General features: G+C 42.1%; 1 protein-coding gene across 4 annotated transcripts in view; it reads right to left on the bottom strand.

Annotated features, from left to right (window-relative positions):
- Positions 1-2,594: 2,594 nt before the first annotated feature.
- The window catches only part of CDH20 (cadherin 20), a gene marked incomplete at its 5' end in the record, with an annotated part of 191,652 nt that continues 173,330 nt past the window's right edge, over positions 2,595-20,916 (bottom strand). For all 4 annotated transcript variants that reach the window (XM_084888307.1, XM_084888305.1, XM_084888306.1 and 1 more), the window contains 4 exons: positions 2,595-4,131; positions 9,885-10,136; positions 14,844-14,961; positions 20,616-20,737. In XM_084888307.1, the coding sequence (XP_084744433.1) occupies positions 3,620-4,131; positions 9,885-10,136; positions 14,844-14,961; positions 20,616-20,737 (1,004 nt within the window). In that variant the 3' untranslated portion in view covers positions 2,595-3,619. The remainder of the gene's footprint in view (positions 4,132-9,884; positions 10,137-14,843; positions 14,962-20,615; positions 20,738-20,916) is intronic.

Raw genomic sequence — 20,916 nt, 5'->3', positions numbered from 1 at the left:
AGGGGAGAGAAAAGAGAGCACAAATGATATCAAAGGGAGAAAAAAAGATAAGAGAGAAAAGAAAAAGGAAGAAAAAGGAGAATATATATATGGAGAAAACACCACAGAGAGGGGAAAGACTGCGCCCCTGCGAGCTCCTATCCTGCTGGTACTGCATGTTCTGGTCAGCCCTTCAGGCTGCCCCCCTCTGGGCTCAGACTTTCATGACTGTGGACCCAGATCTAGAACCCCCTGCCACCAGCAGTCCTGGGACCTCTTTTCCACAGTCAGATACTGTGCCTGTCCCAAAGGACGCAGTTCCTTGCCTAGCAGTTTCCCTCTGACCCTCTGGGCTCAGAGGTCTGGCAGATCTCTCCTGCCCAGACCCTTGATTTTACCTTTCTCCAGAGGTCCTCTGCCCTACCTGGCTGCAAATTGTCTCACCAGCTGAGTCTCCTTCGCCAATTTGGGGTGGGTGTTATTCGTTTCAGCTGCTCATTTTATCTGCTCCTGGACAAGGCTCAGGACATGTCAGTCTATTCTGCCACCATTTTGTCCTCTGTACCCAGTTTTTAGCACATGTAATGCTGGGGTTGGTCAGCAGACCCTATATAATGGATGAATGGATTACTCTGATACAATGTTTGCTGTGAAGGAGAGGCCGGACTATAGCAACCAGGCAGCCTGGATTGCCAGCCTCATTAGCCTTTTATTGCAACAGCAGTTTGAGATCAAGTTTATCTTTTAGATACAATCAATAGGGTGAATAATCTTGGGAGGACACATGTGTTTACTAGTACAGTGTCCTCTAGGCAAGGGCATCCAGGGCTTAAGCATAAGGATTCCAGTAAATACCCGGGATCTACACATGCACAGACTTGTTTAGAAAGGTCAAGGAATAATTAGGGGTGCCGCCTTTGGCACTCCCCTAAGTCTCCCCTAAGTCGGAATTCTGATAAACAGGCCTTGTGGTCTTCCACACACTTTCCTTTTCTCAGAATGTCCTCCTTACAAACTTTCCAATCAAGTCTCATGCATTCACCAACACAAAGCGACACAAATGGAAATAGTCACAACATTGTCCTCAGGGCTAGTGACAGAAAGGGAGAATGTTATCGGGGTTAATTTGCCCACATTCAAATCACTTATTTTTTTAGAGCCTGGTTTGCACTCCAGTTCATGGTTTTGCTTTTCTAAATTTATTTTACATCACATCTTACATTTAAAGAGGATGTGAGAGAACTGCCTTTCACGGGAGGCAAGGGTTAGTATGCTAAATGAACCACCTAAAAAGCATAAGGCATATCCATCTGGCTTCTAGACCCACATCAGTCTTCTCAGACATTTCTGCCAAAATGTCTTTTGTACTTGTAAGGAGATTCACAATACCACTGTATGGGTGGAGTGAGCCCTAGTGCAAATGGGCTGATAATGTAGTTTTGGTATGTTTGGGGAGAGAGAGAGAAGAGGAGAGGAGAGGAGAGGAGAGGGGAAGGGGGAGGGGGAGGGGGAGGGGGAGGGGGAGGGGGAGGGAGAGGGAGAGGGAGAGGGAGAGGGAGAGGGAGAGGGAGAGGGAGAGGGAGAGGGAGAGGGAGAGGGAGAGGGAGAGGAGAGAGAGAAAGGGAAGGGAAGGAAAGGGAAGGGAAGGGAAGGGAAGAGGAGAGAAAGAAGAGAGGAGAGAATAAAAGAGAGACTATACACCAGAGTTGTCAATGTGGGGTAAGGCCCAACAAGATATTATTTAAGAAGTGTAGCTAGTGATTCTAACACACATGAAAACTTGAGAACCACTACTATAACCCTGACATGCAGAAAATTATTTTATTTACAATTTGTCCTCAATTGCAAAGAAAATTATGTAAAATATCTTTTAGTAATATGATGTAAAAGAAAAAAAATATCCTATTATCATGTACCCATAATACACTTGTTAAGCACCTACTGTATGCAAAGGACCATGCTAACTATTGTGGGGAAAGGGAAGATGAGTAATATATGGTCCCAGCCTTCTGTGAGCTCATCCAGTGTTGATAAGTTGTGAATATTTGGTAAACATATATACATATTTGTTTGTGCATATTTGATTTGCCAATAGAACAGAAATATAAGCAGAGTGGCTTGTCTCATTGGTGGTTATGTATAAAACCTACTCACAAAATGAAAAATATGGAACCTGTGGACACAGACAATGGGGTAGTGAGGACCTGGGAGGATGTGGGAGTGGACTGGAAGAGGTCAATGGGGGGGGGGACACTTATGTAATACTTTCCATAATAAGATAAAAAAGAAGAAAAGAAAAACATGGACAAAATTCACCACTGTATTGTGGATGTTCTCAAACCAGCTTTTGCTCTTCTCATAGATGGGGGAATAGTGTTCTTGAAAGGCTTAATAGTTTGAATCATAGCTGTTCATCTGTTCAGTGACTGAACTAGAATGCACAGCCTCATACTTCTTCCCCATTGCTTTGCCTGATGAATCAGCCCCAGCCCCAAGAACCTGAGGCCAGGACAGGATCACCAAGGCTTCTTCTACCTGCTCAGCAATTAAACAAATTAGCGATAGACTTTCCTTTCTATTTAACTTTTATTAAAAGAAGTGCTAAGGTACTGAGATGCAGTACATCATATTTATTACCAAAATTATTAACAAATATACAAAACTTATACATGTAATTTTCTTACATCCATTTATTCTCTATAATACTGATTTTTGTTCAAGTAGGTTATCTACAGTATGTAAACATCCCTTGGATTGACCTTACACAGATTAGGAAAGCCCTCTAACCCATGCTTTTATCAGATACTTCTTTTTATTTGGCTTTCATTTGTAGCATCTAATCTTCACATTTGGCACATGGAAGAGACATCTACAGTGCAAAAGAGGCAGGTTTTCTGGTTTCATTCTGAACAATTTTTCAGGTGCACAGTGAAAGTGCTGAGAGAACAAGAGCACTCTAACTTGATGGAGTTCGATTGGTTGTAATGCCAACAACTCCTGGTTCAGCCATTACACTGAAGTGCAAAGTCAATGCCTCTTCCTTCTCCCCCCTCCCCTTACCCCTCCATGCAAGGCTGATTTGCCTTCCCCTTGTCTCAAAAAGGGTTAAAAGAAATCCCATCCATCCCAGGACAAGTAGGTTAATTCCACCGAGTAACATTATTTTTTTCAGTGTTCTTTTGTGGGGGTTGTTCTGTGCAGTTTGATGAGCCAGCGAAACTCTTAATTGGAAAATACAATAAAATAAAAAAGAACCGCGAGAGTAGAACATTCTGTCTGCTTTCAACCGCCACCCTAAGATCAGAGCTTCTTTGTGGTGGAAAAGTGACAAGGGCCTTCGTGAAAGGCAAAGAAAAGCCAAGCTTACCGCACTTAACCTTGGACTCCAAGTCTTTGAAGACAAGTGTCCCAAAAGTTAAAAAGAAAAAAAAAAAGATCATTGGAGATTCTGTCCCCTTCTTCTTGTCTTTCCTTAATCGAACCAAGTAGTAAAGCTGATCCAGAAACAATTCTGTTCTTCTGCTCACACCCCTTCTCATTCTCCAGCACAGTATTGCTCGTGTGGGTTGGTCGCACTGAGTCCGCAAAGCATGCGCCTCGAATGTCAGGGTTTTGTCAAAGCTCAAAGCTCGGGCTTCGGTCACCACAGGGATGCTGGCCCCTCCGACGCTCCGTAGAGCTCGGCCAACTTCCGGAAGCGGGGCCCCCAGTCTGTCAGAAAGTCGAAGTTCTGCTCCGAGTCTGATGTGGCTGACTGCAGGGAGCTCAGGGACCCCGCCACCGAGCCGTCCCCCTCGAACATGTAGGTCTGGAGGGAGTCGAAGGGAGGGGCCCACAGGTCCATGTCGGCCTCGTAGAGCTTGGCCAGCACGTAGCTGTGGACAGTGCTGCTCACGGCGCACGTCTGAGGCACGTGGCGGGAGAGGCTCTCGATCTCGGGCAGCATGTCCTGCCGCGTCTTGGCGGAGGCGCCGCCGCCCACCTGCGCCTCCCGCGGGTTCCACATGGCCGCGATGTCGAAAGCCTCCGTGTCCTCCTCGCCGCCGCCCTCGTCGTCGTAGCGCACGATGTTCTCGTGGATGTTCTCATCGTCGTCGATGACGTAGGGCTGTTTCCGGTGCCGCCTCATGGACAGGATCAGCAGCACCAGCACTGCCGGGGGGGAAAGGGACAGGAAATTAACCTGAGACCCGCTACGCGCGCCCACACCCGAGGCGGTCTTGATTAACCAACCACAGGTAGGTCCGGTTTCTCAGCGGTGAGCCCGGAGACAGCATTGGTGTATTCAAAACCACAGAGTCTACCTCGTTCTCGCCCATTCTGCGTGTTAGACCGAGAGTGTAGACAAATGAAGCCCTATGTTTTCCCCGAGTGGTTCAACTACAAGTTGCATATAAAGCCTCTTTGTATCAGCTTGCTGCCGTGAAATTGTGTGTGGGTGCGTATCCCCAAGGTATCCCGTATCTAAAATCCCGTTAACAAAGCACAGAGCACTGTGGCCTGTCATGGTCATGGAGTATACGCTAAAGGTCAGATCACGTCTTCCACTCTATAAGGATGGCTGTCAATTGTCCTATTATAAGGTGGAAACCTTATTCTAGAAGTGGCATCCTGCTTTCTTACATTAGCAGCTTAGTAGGATTCTGTTTTATGTAAACATCATATATTAATGCATTTGCCAAAAATCTTCACCTTTTTATACTTCCTTCAGAAAAGAGAGCCCCTGACCACTGTTTTCCAATAAACTCAGTTCCTCAGAAAAGCCTTTTGCTAATTGGAGAGGTGGTTTTGCCTTTCTGGAGCCAATGATATTGGTGGAAGGGAGGGAATGAACATGACATTTTATATAATTCATTGTGTTATCAAAGAAGCAACACACTGTTAGATGTGTGGTTGAAGGTTTGGCTAAAATTTTATCCCAACAAATATATATATTTTTTCTAGCATCCGTTCACCGAGGTTTAAAGGAGAGAGATATAATCCTATTGAACTGTTTATCTCTGTGTCTGAAAATGTTTCCTAGGAAGTGTGTTGTTTTAGCTGTAGAACTACTATTGATTATTTTTCTGGTATGCATTGTTACAGCTAGTGAACAGGGGCAGCTTGACAACACTGCAAAATAAGACCCCTGCTTATCCAAGGGATGGGGGGATGGCTGGGAGAGTGTATGCCCAGTGAGATAATGGATGGACTTAAAAAACTAATAATAATGCTTTTTAAAATTTTAATGTAGAATGTGCATTTTGTAAATTGCAATTGATGATGTTAATACTTAATGTTTTCCCAAAGAGCTTGCATGACAAAAGTACCCACAGGAAACAATTATATACTCTCATATATGTGCAAAAATACAGCTCATGACTGTAAGTGTGGGATTTCAGAGCAATGGAAAAACAGGATTCCAAGGAAGTGGAGGCTTGAACTGGTCATTGGAGGCTGGGGTGTGAGTTGGATGGATGCAGATTGAAGAAATGGGATTCCAAGTGAACATGCTGTTTGTGGGATTCAATAAATAGTCGCTAAACATAAATATTTGCTAAGTATTGTGCCAATTCCTGGGGAAGCAATGTAGAATATGATTACTGCTCTTACAAACATGAGTCTAAGGAGATATAGACACAGATGACTAATGCAGGTCTGTCATAGGTTTTAAGTGCTGCAAAGAAAATGCAGGGCTAGTTAATTCTTCCTAAGGGTCTCAGAAAAAACCTTCACACAGGTGACATTGGGATATTATTTTAGAAAACACAGCTCAAGTGCCCATTAGTAGATGAGTGGATAAAAAAAGCTGTGGTACATTTACACAATGGAATACTATGCAACAGTAAAGAGAAGGCTCTCACCCTTTGAGATAGCATGGAGGGATCTGGAGAGTATTACTCTAAGCAAAATAAGCCAGTTAAAGAAAGACAAGTTCACATGATCTCACTCATATGTGGAATCTAATGAATAAAATGAACTGATGAACAAAATAGATCCAGAGACAGAGAAGCATGGAACAGACTGTCCAATCTCAGAGAGAAGGAAGGGGTGGGTGGGTTGGTGGATGGGAAGAGGTCAACAAAAGAACTTGTATGCATATATGCATAACCTATAGACCCAGACAATAGTATGCTGAAGGCTTGGGGCAAGGGACTGGGGTGGGCTAGAATGGGGGGGTAAAGGACATTTGTAATACTCTCTTTTTAAAAAAATATATTTTATTGATTTTTTTTACAAAGAGGAAGGGAGAGAGATAGAGAGCTAGAAACGTCAATGAGAGAGATGAGAGAACATCGACCAGCTGCCTCTTGCACACCCCCTACTGGGGATGTGCCTGCAACCTACGTACATGCCCTTGACTGGAATCGAACCTGGGACCTTTCAGTCCGCAGACCGACGCTTTACCGCTGAGCCAAAACGGTTTCCGCAACATTTGTAATACTTTCAATAATAAATATTAAAAAATAATAAGAATAAAAAAATAAAAATTAAGAAAAAGAAAGTGATAATAATAAAAAAGAAATCACTAGGAAGGAAAATTAGAAAAGTCTTTGAGTATCTGCTGGAAAGAATTCTGATGGTGATGAAGAATTAGGCAGTTCATGGAATTGATCTATATCTTGAAAATTAAAGGTTTCTACATATTTATTTTTAGGTAATCTGATTTAAATTGCAAACAAGTATTGCAAAATCAAATTTTGGTGAAAATGGTTCTGTTTAGCTGAAAGGCTTCCCTCACTGAAGATAATCAATTCTAGGGATGCTTACTCTTTGGGTTCTATTCAGGCAAAGCATATAGGGTCTATGAGATTTTTCTAGGAACTAGATGTATAATTGAGATGTGAAATAAAAAGTCCTGCAAAAATCAAAATTATTTAATCTTACTCACTTTTATGAATTACCAGGGTCCTGGTGCAGGGATTCATACACATTGAAAGGAAATTAATTAGAAGAAACATTTTAATATCGATATTCACACTTACTCTATAATAGAAGTGTCAACCAAATTCACCATCAACAATGACAGATCAAAACACATGCATGCAGTTGGTGCCAGTGAGAGCTTTATATATATATCATGTATGCATGAGTCCACTTAGTCTGTTATATATGTACTAGAGGCCCAGTGCATGAATTCGTGCATGGGTGGGGTCCCTCAGCCTGACCTGCAATCAGGGCCGATTGGGGCCATGGGTGGTTGGCCAGGGGGAGGAGCCACCGGTTGGTTGGCCTGCTGGGAGGAGGGCTGCGGGAGGTTGGCTGTGGGAGCACACTGACCACCAGGGGGCAGCTCCTGCTTCAAGTGTCTGTCCCCTGGTGGTCAGTGTGCATCAGAGCGACCAGTCGTTCGGTTGCTTAGGCTTTTATATATATACAGATAGAATAAACTTGCTTAATTAGACCTGATTTCTGATTTAGCTAAACTTTACCCAGTGAAGCATCCTAACTTCTCTTTCAGGCAATTGCCAGCAACACAGCAGTCAATATTAACACAAAACAGATTATTACTCTAGATCACGCAGGGAGAACAAAGGGTAAAATATTTAACTGTAGCAGTGTTTGACTATATTCTGCGCAGTGAGAAAACCTGAAGTCAATTTCAAGTTCCACCATTTCTCACATTTCAGTCAGATCAAGTTTCTAAACTTTCTAAATTTCCGTTTTCCTAGTTAATGAAACTTCTACTGAGTTTCCTATCTACCTACTCTAGGACTTCTGTGAGGAGCAAATGAGATGAGGCACGTGAAAATGCTTCACAAACACTTAGTTAAAGTTTAGAATGTTTGCACCTGCCTGTAAAGCAAGTTGTGTTCCTGGACTGAAGAAACTCCAAGGAGGCTAGTTGCTAGGGAGAGGAAGCTAGGTGTTGCTATGTGGTGTCATTACCTGGCGCCCACAGCGATCATTTCTGGGCTGGGCTGGGCTGTGGGCCACATTTTGTGCCATGCGGTCTTGGCAGCATTGGCTGTGATTTGGTGGGCTGTTGCTCCAGGGTGGTGGCAGAGCCTGTGTCCCAGTTGGGGAAAGCTGAGTGCTGGTTTGTCAGTGCCAGGTCCACGGTGCTATTTATTTTTAAATGGCCAGTGCGCGTCATGGCAGCTCCTGCGTTGAGTGTCTGCGCCCTGGTGGTCATTGCATGTCCTAGCTACTGGTTGGATGGACACTTAGACTTTTATATATAGAGATATTTAATGAGAGATGTGTATTCATAGAAATAAGAGTGCCTAAACTATGAGGACTTTATGACAGCTCTGTTCAGTTTAGCACTGAACAATATATTTATTCTGTATAATTCAAAAACAAGACAAAATGGATTTGGAAGGCACAACAAATTGTGCTTTACACACCACTTCTAACTTGAGAGCCTCTCCACACCAGCCTCTTCCTATCAGTCTTTCCTTAATGGGCCAGTGTGAACTTAAAATGTAAACATTTTCCGAAGACAGAACTAAGGACAGCCTGGAAATTTCTCTTAGCCAGTTTCATGCAAGGCCTCTTGTAGGTTCTCTTGTTATGTATTCAAGGACTCCCAATGCCACCTTATGGATACTTGGGGAATTGCAGGAAAGTTTTATTTGTCAATACCAACAAGTACCAGAAACATGACAACTTCTCAGGGCTCCAAGGACTTAAGAAGGTTATTTATAGACTTCTCCCTTCATGTAGCATTGATCTGAAACATCAAAATTAAACCACATGTTGTATTAAATTTTTTTTTTCTTTTTTGAAACATATTCCACAGACCTACCTAAAATTCAATGAAGAATTAATTAATATTTTGCAGGTAGGCCCTTCTTTCTTTGGTCTGACTGAGTTTCTCGGTGTCATGGTAAACCTGGGTTCAAGGGGATATGTGGGTATCTGCATATCTATTCTAGTTTAAATCCCCAGGGATTTACTCTTTTCTCTCACAGAGTGCTAGGAATTCTTTCATAGTGGATAATATTACTATCTCATAAGTCTGCTTTTCTTTAAGCAGAATATACATGCTTTGAACTCAATCAGAAGAGTTGGGGTATATTTGTGGATACTTTCTTGGTTTCAGTAGTTGGTTTGGGTATTTCATTTCTTGTGTTTGTGGAGTTAAAAAACAATGAATGACCTTACATACAGGGGAGCTGGCTATCTGCCTTGCAGCATGGCTTGAGATGAAGAAGAAAGAATCCGGCAGTGCCCACTCACTGGCCTGTCAACACATCTTTTTATTTCACCAGCAGTCACTATTCCTTATTAGATGACCTCAGTGCCTAGGAAGTTTATTTTCCCAGATATGCATGTGGTTTCACTCTGTTATTTTTTCCAGATCTCTGTTCAAAGGTCTCCTTAATGATAGGCCTTTACTCACCATCCTTTGTATATGGCACCTACCCCGTCTCTTATTCCCTTAGGACACCCTGTCCCTCTTCCCATCTCTGTAACACTTAACCATCTCCAGAATATTGGATGAACATGTAGGAGAAGATGCATAGTGTAGGGCTTGCCTGCATTTCAGTCCTGGCTCTGTCTGTGACATTTGGCGTGGGCTTATCACTCCCAATTTGTGATTTAGCTAGTACAAAATGAAAGGGTTAAAAGAGGTGATCATCATATCCTGTCCAAAATTGTCAATTTAGTTCTGTGTTGTCAGAATGAATTGCTTTGTTCTGAAGTAAACTCTGTGAAGGCTGGGACATATCTGTCTTATTAATCCCAGCACTTAGAATAGTGCCCTGGCCTATAGTAGATGCTTGATAAATAAATCCCTATCCCCTAGGAAAGCACTGTCTTCAATTACTTTACTTTTTCTCAGCATTGCCCTGTCACCTTTTCAATAAGCCTGGTCTGGAAAGCCAGTTCTGAATGGCTGTGCTAGGACAATAACTGAGTGATATCTAAGTAAGCATTTGCAGGACCCACAGAATTAAGGGGAGCCACTTACTTACCTAAAAGGACAAAGATGCAGCCCAGAATGGCGATGAGGGCACCCCGGCTCAGAGTGACTGGGAGCATGTAGGCTTCGGGGCTGCAGGACTGGACGTGGCCATTGTCATCACAGCTGCACACCTGGATAGTCATTGTGCCCGTGCTGCTAAGCACAGGCTGCCCATTGTCCGATATCAGAATCGGCAGGTAAAAGATGCTCTGTTCCTGCTGCCGGAAGCCAGACCTCCTGGTTAGGATGCGGGCAGTGTTATCTGAGGAAGACAGGGATTTCAGGATTGGAAAAGGGGAGAGGGAAAGGAGAGAAGAAGAAAGGGGAAGAATCAAGAAGTGGATTAGTCTCTTGGATTGAGGAAAGTGAGGGGGAAGGAACAGGTGTGGGAGGGAAAGGTTGGTCAGACATTCCCCGCAGGTGGTCTGCTATAGCTTTATCTGGATCAGTATATGGATGCAGAAACCAAGATTTTTGCTTGTTTCTAGGCAAAACCCCAAGGCCTAGGAGAGAAAAAAACCCTTTTTGAGATTATGTCTTACCCTTTGTGACATAAAATGCCCAGGGCGAACTGTCAGACTTCAGATCTAACTGAAATGTCCCTGGGAAAGCTTGACAGAAATGAACAATCACAGGTGGCTCGAGGTCCTCAGCAGCTCTCTAAGGCCTGGTGCTGCTTCTTGCCTCCAGGAAAAGAATGCTGAGGAGCCCTTGTGGCTGGGGGAGATCACTTATTTTTGCCACTTAGGCTGGAATTCATGTCTTCTGCTGTTATCTTTTATGCCTCTGAAATGCAGTCACCAACTCCTCCTGTGCTTTCTGAAGAGCCTACTCATTTAGAGAAGCTTATTTGAAGCCACCTAATCATATGACAACATAGTTATTTCCCCCTACTTGGTGGTCTAAGTTTAAATAGTTAATGTGATCATTCTTGATCAGAGTACTAGATTTTTTTTCTCCCTCCAGTTTTAAAAGGGATTAGCAAAATTACTATGTTTCCACAAAGCTGGTGAGTGTGTTGTGTGTGTTTATTATATTTGCCTAATGTGATATATTGGGTTGTGATCTTTTGTTTTTTTAATCTGTGTTTTCAAGTTTCCCCGAGTGGGTTTGAATTATAAATAAGATATTTTTGCAAAGCTCAGATAATTTTCAGCAGAGGAAATGATTGAAAGATAGGTAGGACATAGCAAGCAATGATCCTCAAAGATAATATCCACATGGAAGGTTCTCTGGATGTGTTTTATACTAACAGGGAAGAGTATAGAACTTCACAAAAAATTCTAAAAGTCTACCCAAAGTAAACATTATTAATATCAATATTGATATTTTTGGTTCTCCCTTCTTGGACATAATAAAGGCTTATGGTTTTCTACCCTTTTGAATTTGGGCATATTTAAATGATGAAAAAAATGAGTAAAAAGTCATCCATGTCCCTTCCAGGCAGAAATATTAACAACCGGTATGTATTTCTCTGTGCTTTGCCTTGCTGTGGCATCATGAAATAATATTTGAGATGGAGATTCAGGCAACATGGGACACTGAGCTGCACATGGACAGCCATTCTTGGTCACTGACACCCTTAGACATCACCATGTAAGAAATTACCTCTAGTTATGTTAAGTCATAGAGATTTTGGTGTCATTTGTTCCTACAGCATAACCTAGCCTATACTGACTAATGTGTTCCCACTTGATGGACTTTTTCACTTTTTCCTCCCCTGGCTTTTTCAGGTAGCAGCTATTGTTCATGGAGTGCTTATGTGTCAGGTAGTTTGACTTTATGTGAAGCATATCATTTACTCTTCACAACAAGGTGATAATTTCACCCATTTACAGTGATAGAATTAAGGCTTAGAGATAATTTGATCAATGTCACTAACATAGTAGCAGAGGTGGGATTTGAACTCTGGTCTCTCTGACTCCAACTTTATACCCCTTCAGTTGTGCCATGTGCTAGTAAAAGCTTATTTAGCTCAGTGACATTAGCTGAAAATCCTTCAGCTAATTGAAATCTCTTCCTGTGTTGGTATAGGCCTTTCCTCTTATTTCCAGATAAAGATAGCAACTGATTGCCAATATGAGGATTATATTCTCATTTCCACATATCACATAACTCATCCTCTTTTCTGTTTTCCAGATTTAATTGCTAAATACTGTTAAATTCTATTTTACAGCTTTAATTTTTTTTAAACCAAGTTTTTCTAAAGCAAAAGTCTTTTTTATTTTTCAGTTTAATTGAATCTGGGTCATAAGAAAGCCTGACCAGAGTTGAATTTTTTAAAAGTGTTATAGCATTATAGCATACTTACTAGACATCATGTGTTTCTTGATCTCAGAATTAGTTAAGATTAAAAAAAACAAAAAAGATCAGATCATCACATTGTTGAGTCTAGTCCTGGAAGGGATCTGGGACTTAATAGCCACTTATAGAATTTTTTTGAATATGATAACAAGGGATTTTGTAGCCCATTTAGGAAAAGTATTTTCAAGATGAAACAAAACTTTGAATGTGTGGCTAAAACAGTCCCAGCTTCCAGTCCCAATCTTAATATTTTGGACATTTGATTTCTTATATACCAAGTGAGATAGAATCAGGATTAAGAACTCCCTTCAAACCTTATGAATTCTATGTAATAAAAAGGTAATATGCAAATTGACCCTCACACCCTTGCACAAGATGGCCACCCCATGTGATCGAAGATGGCTGCCCCCATGTGGTCAAAGATGGCCACCACAAGATGGCCAAGAGGGGAGGGTAGTTGTGGGTGATCAGGCCAGAAGGGGTGGGCAGTTGGGGGGTGGAGATAAAAAGGCCTGCAAGGGAGGGCAGTTTGGGGCAAACAGGTCAGCAGGGGAGGGCAGTTAGGAGCAACCAAGCTGGTAGGGGAGGGTAGTTAGGGGTGACCAGGCCTTCAGGGGTGGGCTGTTGGGGGCAACTAGGTTCGCAGGGGAGGGCAGTTGGGGGCAATAAGGCCAGCTGGGGAGCAGTTAGGCATTGATCAGGCTGGCAGGGGAGTGGTTAGGGGGTGATCAGGCTGGCAGACAGGCAAGTGGTTGGGAGCTAGCAGTTCCGGATTGTAAGAGTGATGTCCAACTGCCAGTTTAGCCTGATCCCACAGGGGTCCCAGGTTGGAGAGGGTCCAGGCTGGGCTGAGGGACATCCCTCCCCACTTCCCCCCCCCCCCAGGGCACAAATTTCATGCACCAGGCCTCTAGTATTAAATAAAACTGAGTATGGGGAATGCATTTGAGATGGCAAAGTGCTGTATACACACAATACTTTTCATAATGCTTTGGGAATTTAAAAAAAGTAAGGCTTTATTTGAGATAGTGTTCTGTTATGTTCATAAAAGAATATCATGTTTTGGGCATGGGAGTTGGGGGCTTACCAATAGCTCTACAATGTCAGATATTGGTCAGTTTTTTAATGAGCCTCAGTAAAGAATACTCGCGGGGTAAATTGTCATGAGGATATTAAAAGTTTATTCTGTCTATTAAAGATGTGCTAACTTTCATTTTGGAAAACCTTTCAAGAGATGAGTTATTTCTTTTTATAGTCATCGTGTTCCGGTTGCCTATCTTTTAAAGGTATTGGCTCCATGAATTTGTACCCAAAGTAATCTTTAAAAAATATGCAGCATTTTGCTCCATATTGTGTCTGTATTGATTCTGATAAATACCAGAGTGAAAGAATAGAGTAACACAGTGGGAAATTTGAAGAAACAGTATAATGTGTTATTCCCCCCTCTAGAGTCTCCACTGTGAAACCAATCCTGAAGGAGCTGATCCACTGTCTGCAGGAAGGGTTCCCCTATAAATCACATAACCGAATAGTTCAAAATTTGACCCAATGAAAATTTCAGGATATTTAATTGTAGTAGGTCTGTTGTTATAAATTATATGATCTTTCCTTCCTGAATTAGCATAATGATTTTATGATAACATGAAGAACGTTAAAGGGATGACTTGGAAGGATGTTTTCCATTTAGAAGAACACAGGTTTGATGTTCTCAACTTTTAAAACAGAATATCACATGGGGTGGACTTAATACTTTAAGTCTCAAATAACTGATGTTTGAGAATAAGACCAGACATGCCTAATCACAATTTTTTGTTATCGTTGTTTAGATTGTTATAAAGTGACAATTTATATGTTAGGATTGGAATGAAAATGAGGTGACTACAGACCTCCCTCCTCAAGGTCAGACAACTAGTTGGTAGCAGAGTTAGTAACAGAAGGGATTCACTTGGCAGATTTAAATTATGTTTTCATTTGTTCTCATCTTTCTTTGAAAATTATCTGGCTAGAGAACAGAAGTCCCTCATTTTCCCATGTGTGCCCAGGGCAGAGTGTGCTGGGACTGTAAACCCCTTAGCTCATCTAAGGCTTATTGTAGAAGAATGTCTGGAATTCCATTCCCACAAAACTGTAGTGGGGAGCATTTTCTGGAATAGGGAAGCCTTAGCTGTGTCTCCCTAAAGTAATAAAGTTGTTTTAATGCCAGAACTACTCTGTGACCCCATGTTTGCCCTTTGCTATCTGTGTTACTTAGCCTTTGCCTCCCTTTTATTCTGGGAGCTTTTTACTGTTTCCCCCTTTGATCCTTGCTTAGAAATGTTCCCTCAGGTTTTTCTCTTTATCTCACTCAGTTTCTATCATCTTTTTTTCAGATTCTCCCATAGTCACAGGACATATAAACACGGCTGTGGGGATGAAGGAAGGCTATGTGCCTTGCACAGGGGGCTGAGCCAGCACTCAAGTGTTTGTAAACGGACTCAATGAAGGTTTTAGATTCTTTGTCTTTTATGTTCTGAAAAAAAAAAAAAAAAGGAATTTTGAAAGACACCACACTTTAGTATTACTGATATTAAAGAGCAGGGGGATTTGAAACTGTTCTTATGGTGTAACCCCAAATGTCCAGCCCAAGCAGTAGAAAGCATTGGTAGCCAACCATCCACCAAATTACCTTGGTTGTCCCTTATAGTGAAGTTGGGGTTGTTAGCAGCCTCGGGAGCCAAGCTGTAGTAGAAGTGCTGACCAGTGTGTGGGTCATCATGGTCCACTGCACTCACTGTCTGGATCAGCTGAGGGAGGGACATGAACTCAGGTGAGTTAGAGCCAAAAGAAAAAGCTTCAGTGCCCAGAGAGATCCAAAACCCTGAAATTCAACAGCAGATAATTTTACCTAATGAGAAGGATATTCTAGAACTTACCTGGAAAATCTCCATAACTCAGGATTTATTTTTGGTTTATTGTTGGGCTTGAGTACATTACCATCACAAGGTGAATATTACCTGAATACCTCACATGTTAGACATTGACATAACATATTCTCATACCAAGGCCAGCCATTTTTAGGCAGTCTAAATAGAAGATGTTGAGTAAATGAACTGTGGGATTCTACAAGGTTCTGCTTGTCTCCCAGTTTTTCATCCTCTCACCCCACTGATTTAACCCCATTTTGGGGTTAATATTTCAGGGTCAAGTTGTTATCTTTGAGAGACCCTTATTTAAAAGTAGCCAATACCTAGAAGGGAAGTAAACATAAACATAAACATAAACATAAACATTGGCTATGGTCACAGGGCAGTCACTCTTTGGTGGTAGGAAGGGGAGCTAGATAAAGTATAGAGCACAAGACCACCAGAGTGGGGTATATATATATATGAGGCCCAGTGCATGAAATTCATGCATGGGTGTGTGTGTCCCTCAACCCAGCCTGCACCCTCTCCAATCTGGGACCCCTCAAGAGAAGTCCGACTGCCCATTTAGGCCCCCATCTAAATGAGCATCACTCTCATAATCCACGACTGCTGGCTCCCAATCGCTCTCTTGCCTGCCTGCCTGATTGCCCCTAACCACTTCTGCCTGCCAGCCTGGTCACCCCCTAGTCACTCCCCTGCTAGCTTGATTGATGCCTAACTGCTCCCCTGCTGGGCCAATTGCCCCTAACTGCCCTCCTTTTCCTCCCTAACTGTTTGTTCCTAATTGTCCTCCCCTACAGGCCTGGTTTCCCCCTACTGCCCTCCCCTGCAGGCCTGGGTCTTCCCTAACTACTCTCCTCTGCTGGCCTGATTGCCCACAACTGCCCTTTCCTGCCGGCCATCTTGTGGCAGCCATCTTGTGTCCATATGGGAGCAGCCATCTTTGACCACATGGGGACGGCCATCTTGTGTGTTGGAGTGATGGTCACTTTATATAATAACAGACTAGAGTAAGAAGCAAATCTTGGGGATGAGGAGAGGAAGAGGTGGAGTAGCTTCCTCTGGAGTTCTTTGGCCAAAACTTTGTCTTTTCCACAATGCTTTTCAGCGTAGTAAGTTGCTTTACAAAAACCATGATAAAAAAGCTACTAAGAAAGCAGTATGAAATGCACAATTGAACCATTGGCAGGCTGACTTGGGGGGATATAGGAAGGGTGTTGAATGGGTGATCTCCTTCCTATATGTTTGCTTTTCTATCAACCAATAGTAAAGACTCCTCCCACCCCTCATGGGCCTGACCCTGCTGACGTGATGTTCCTGCTGTTAAAAGCCAGCAGTGTTGGGGGGGTTGAGGACAAATATGTGATACCTTAATCAATAAAGAAATTAAAAAAAAAAAAAAAAAAAAGCCAGCAGTGTTATGCCAGGGTAGAAATCAGAACAGCAAAGTTCAGCCGGGGCCAGGTGGGCTTGTTTAGTCTTCATTTCTTCAGCTGTAAGTTAAGGGAGCAAATGCTACCCTGACAGTATGCTGAGGATTAAATAACAGGAAAGCTCTAACAAGGGGACTTTTTGTGGACAGTGTGCTGCTCAGATTTCCCTTCATTGGTGACCCAGACTTCAACTGTCTGTCTCTTTGGGGACTGTCTCAGTTCCTGAGAGCCACCTTGTGGGAACCCTTAACACGACCCACATGATTAGGGCCCACTCAGGGTCTGGTTTCTGGAGGAGGCCACACACTAAAATGAAGAGAGAGACTAGAAAAGAGTTAATTTGGGACAAATGGGGGGCCAGGGAAGAGTCAACCTCTAGTGGGAAGACTCTAGGCTCTGGCCTTGCTATCCCTTTTATTGAGGCTGCTATGGGATACACCCATTACCCTTAAGCAGCTTTGGGAAACACCCAGTACCCTTAAGCAGCTTTGGGAAACACCCATAGCCCTTAGGCAGGTAATAAGTGGATTATCATATCAGTAAGGATTTACATGATTACAAGATGGGAAAGTTGCCTGTTACTATTGTCTCAGTTAGATAGGGTGTTGGTTGGCTCTGATCTTTCAGAGCTTCAAGGTTGACCAGCCTCTTTCTATTAGTGAGACAATGATTGGTTTCCAGCACCACCTATCCCTGATCACCAAAGTCTTCCAGGGGAATCCACATCCAGTGACTGATGCATTAGTAGAAAGGTCTGACCAACCTATCTCAACTTGGGAAAACTCTAGTTCTAAAGCAACATGAAGTCCTACAAGGCTGTGAGTGGGTCTGCATTGCAACTAGACTCTCCTTTTGCCAAGTCCTGCCAAACTCCTTCCCTTCCACAGGCATTGGCCCAGGGGCACTCCTTAATAAGCATCTTATACTAAAACACAGTCTCAGTATATGCCTTCTGGTGAATCCAACTGTTAACTGGCCTCCGTTGAATCTAAAAATTGCGGGAATGGTGCTGCAATAAAGGATAGGGGTCAGGAGAGTACTAAGGATAAACTTGCCCCATAGTCTAGCCTGGTGTCAGTGCTGCTCACATACACAGGTCACCCTATTGTTCCAACCCGGTCCAGACAAATCCTGTATATTCCATCTTGCTCATAGTGCCAAACATATAAAGACATAACATATTTGTCAATGCATGTTATAAATAGGTGATTATGTATAACTTGGTAAACATAATTGGAAAGTCAATTCAGAACATCTGATCGGTGAAGTCATGTATATATATTAGTGAGAGGGGGGCCTGAGGCATAATACTGGTTGATTACAGGGCTTTAAAGCATAAGTGAGCAAAGACACTGCCTCGTTGAGTGTGAGGAGCATCATGGCCTGCTCTCCAGCCCTCCACTCTCCATGCACTATTCCGCGCAGCAGGTTTCATTCTGCCCTCAGCTCTCATCAAGTATGTCTTCTGATTTCTTCATGGGCTTCCTTCATATCTGCTCACTAAGAGGAAAGCACATGTCCCAACTTGGCAGATGCAGAGCTGTTGACAGTGTGCAACAAGTCTAACTCAAGGAGGTCGATTCTTTATAAACCAACATACCTCGTGGCCTGTGTGCTTTTGAAAATCTTCAAAACATGTCCCAGAGCCAAAATCAAAGGGTAGGATTTTCATTATTTTAGGCTAAAGATGATAGATATGAGAGATTTGTGGCTCATCACCTGAATTTTAAGTCACAGATAAACTGTGCTTCAAAGAACTTTATAAAAGACCATTAAAAGCTATATTTAGAGATGTAGAAAGGGAGATGTGATTGTGTGCTAAAATGAAAGGTGGTTAAAGTGCTATTAACCTGTCAGAATGCAACTTCTATTCTGAAGCCCTTTAAGAAAGGAATGTTTCATTTTTGGAGGGAGAGGGGTTTAATTTACTATGCTACTTATCACTGTCCTTTATTTATTTTTTATTATAGATGAAGAATTGGCCTCTTGAGCCCTATCTGGTTTGGCTCAGTGGATGGAGCATCTGCCTGTGGACTAAAGGGTCCCAGGTTCGATTCTGACCAAGGGCACATGCCCAGGTTGCGGGCTTGATCCCTAGTAGGGTTTGTGCAGGAGGCAGCTGATCAATGATTCTTTCTCATCATTGATATTTCTATCTGTCTCTCCCTCTCTCTTCCTCTCTGAAATCAATAAATTAAAAAAAAATTAGCCTCTTGTCATATTGTAACTTAAAGAACTATACATTTGTGATATTATAGTATAATCTTACAATATAATATTTTGTACATTATGGTTTTATAATAAATTATAAAACAAAACATTAACATAAAGACCTAGACCTCCTCACTGAAAACCCATCTGTACATAGTAATTATTGTTGTTTCTATATCTTATCTCTCAATCTTTCTTCATAACAGACATAATTTTACATAACTTCAAGCATGTATATGTAGTCTTTATACCTCTTTTCTTATAATAATATTGATTATTTCTTGTGCCATAAAAGCCTTCATTGTAACTTTTATTAGTTCCATAATATTTCTGGTCTTTTTAGACTAGAAATTCAATAGGTGTGGAAGTAGAATTATCATAGACTTGTTGAAAAAATTTCAGAAGTGCTATATAGACCATGGACACAGAGTCAATGGAAGGAATAATTTAGAACAAATTAACTATAGGATACATTTTTCTTCCTGGGGTGTGGGAATCACTTTTTGCTCTTAGTAGAATGGTAGCGATGTGAGTCAGTCTTTGGTGAGGTCAAGAAGCTAATATAAGCGTGGGTTGTACAGACATAGTCTCTCTCTGCCACAGGATGCTGGAGGTGATGATTCAGGAAAGTGAGAGAAGTGAACACAAAAAATGCATTACAGTTGGAAGTCCTGAATTGCCAAAGTAGGAATTCATCTTATAGACATGCATGTCACAAACTTTCATTCTGAAACTATATTGACCTGTTTGCAACCCACCATCAGAATCCATAGGGCCACAGAATGTCCTGCAGAGGGAAATAGGACCGATAGGGAATCTGTTGGGTCATAGGTGTAGAGGAGGAAAGAATTTTACAAAGCAAGAGCAGAAGGCGGAGATGGTCTATGATCTGAGGTATGGAGGGATGGGTTCAGGTGGGCGATTGCCCTACACATACATTAATAAATGACCACTCTAAGCAGAGTTTCAGATGTTTCTCAGCTACACCACTTGGAGTTTGATCAACAGAATATTCATGTAGGTTTAAAAGCAAGTTTAAAAAATATGCAATTTTTTGCCAAAACCGGTTTGGCTCAATGGATAGAGCGTCGGCTTGGGGACTGAAAGGTCTCGGGTTCGATTCTGGTCAAGGGCATGTACCTTGGTTGCGTGCATATCCCCAGTAGGGGGTGTGCAATAGGCAGCTGATCGATGACTCTCTCTCATCGATGTTTCTAACTCTATCTCTCTCCCTTCCTCTCTGTACAAAATCAATAAAGTATATTTAAAAAAAAATATGCAATTTTTCCCTAAAGTTATTTCAAATAAGTAGAAATTTGCCCATTCAGATTAATTTTATCTCAAAATTTACCTGACATGAACAGCACTAACAAATGAGAGTTTTAATTGAGAGAGGAGAGGGAAGAGGTAATTCTAGGTCACAAAGCGTTCTGAGAATCTAGCAGGCAGCCCCGAAACAAGGGTACTTATTGCTAGAAGTTAAGAAATGGGGTGGGAGGATATAAAAAATACAATTTTCCTACTCTAAACATTTTTAGGGATTAGTGCTAACCGAGGAAAAGAGAAGACTATTCTTTCTTCTGGTCTTCATGGTCTCTCACTTCCACGACCCAGAGCTCATGTTATTATAGTTGCTCTATACACTTCAGTTATAATACAAGGTGGGTAGATGGCTTATTATAGGCTAGCCCATGAATCAAACCATCATCAAAGCAGTCTTTAGATCATAAAATACAATGGAGACTCCAAATATAATTTAACAAATAAAGTGTTGCAGTGTGATATATAGAAGTTGGGGGATCTGGAATCTAAACTTGACTGTGGATTTGGTTATCTGTAAGTCATTTCCATATTGGGGAGTGAACCAAGGTGCCTCAAAGGCTGCCTTACCTGCCCTGATTTGGCATTCTCACAGACAAAGGCTTCGTAGAATCTGGAGAGCTCTGGAGCATTGTCGTTCACATCTAAGACTTTGATTGTGACAGAAACACTTCCAACCTGGGAGGGATTGTCTAAAGAGAACACAAAGAACACCAAAGGTGAATGTTAGCAGTGCAAGAAAGCGCTTGTTGCCAGTTAGGTATTTATTTTCCTTGCAGCCTGGTTTTTTAAAGAATGGATAAAGTACGTGAAAATGGCAGCACAAGCAGAGCATGCATGTATTACCTAATAAGAGTGTAGCTAGAGCACA

Source organism: Pipistrellus hanaki (genome assembly GCF_964339955.1).
Source record: "Pipistrellus hanaki genome assembly, chromosome: 6".
NCBI classification, from domain to species: domain Eukaryota; kingdom Metazoa; phylum Chordata; class Mammalia; order Chiroptera; family Vespertilionidae; genus Pipistrellus; species Pipistrellus hanaki.
This window is presented reverse-complemented; position numbering and strand designations above follow the sequence as displayed.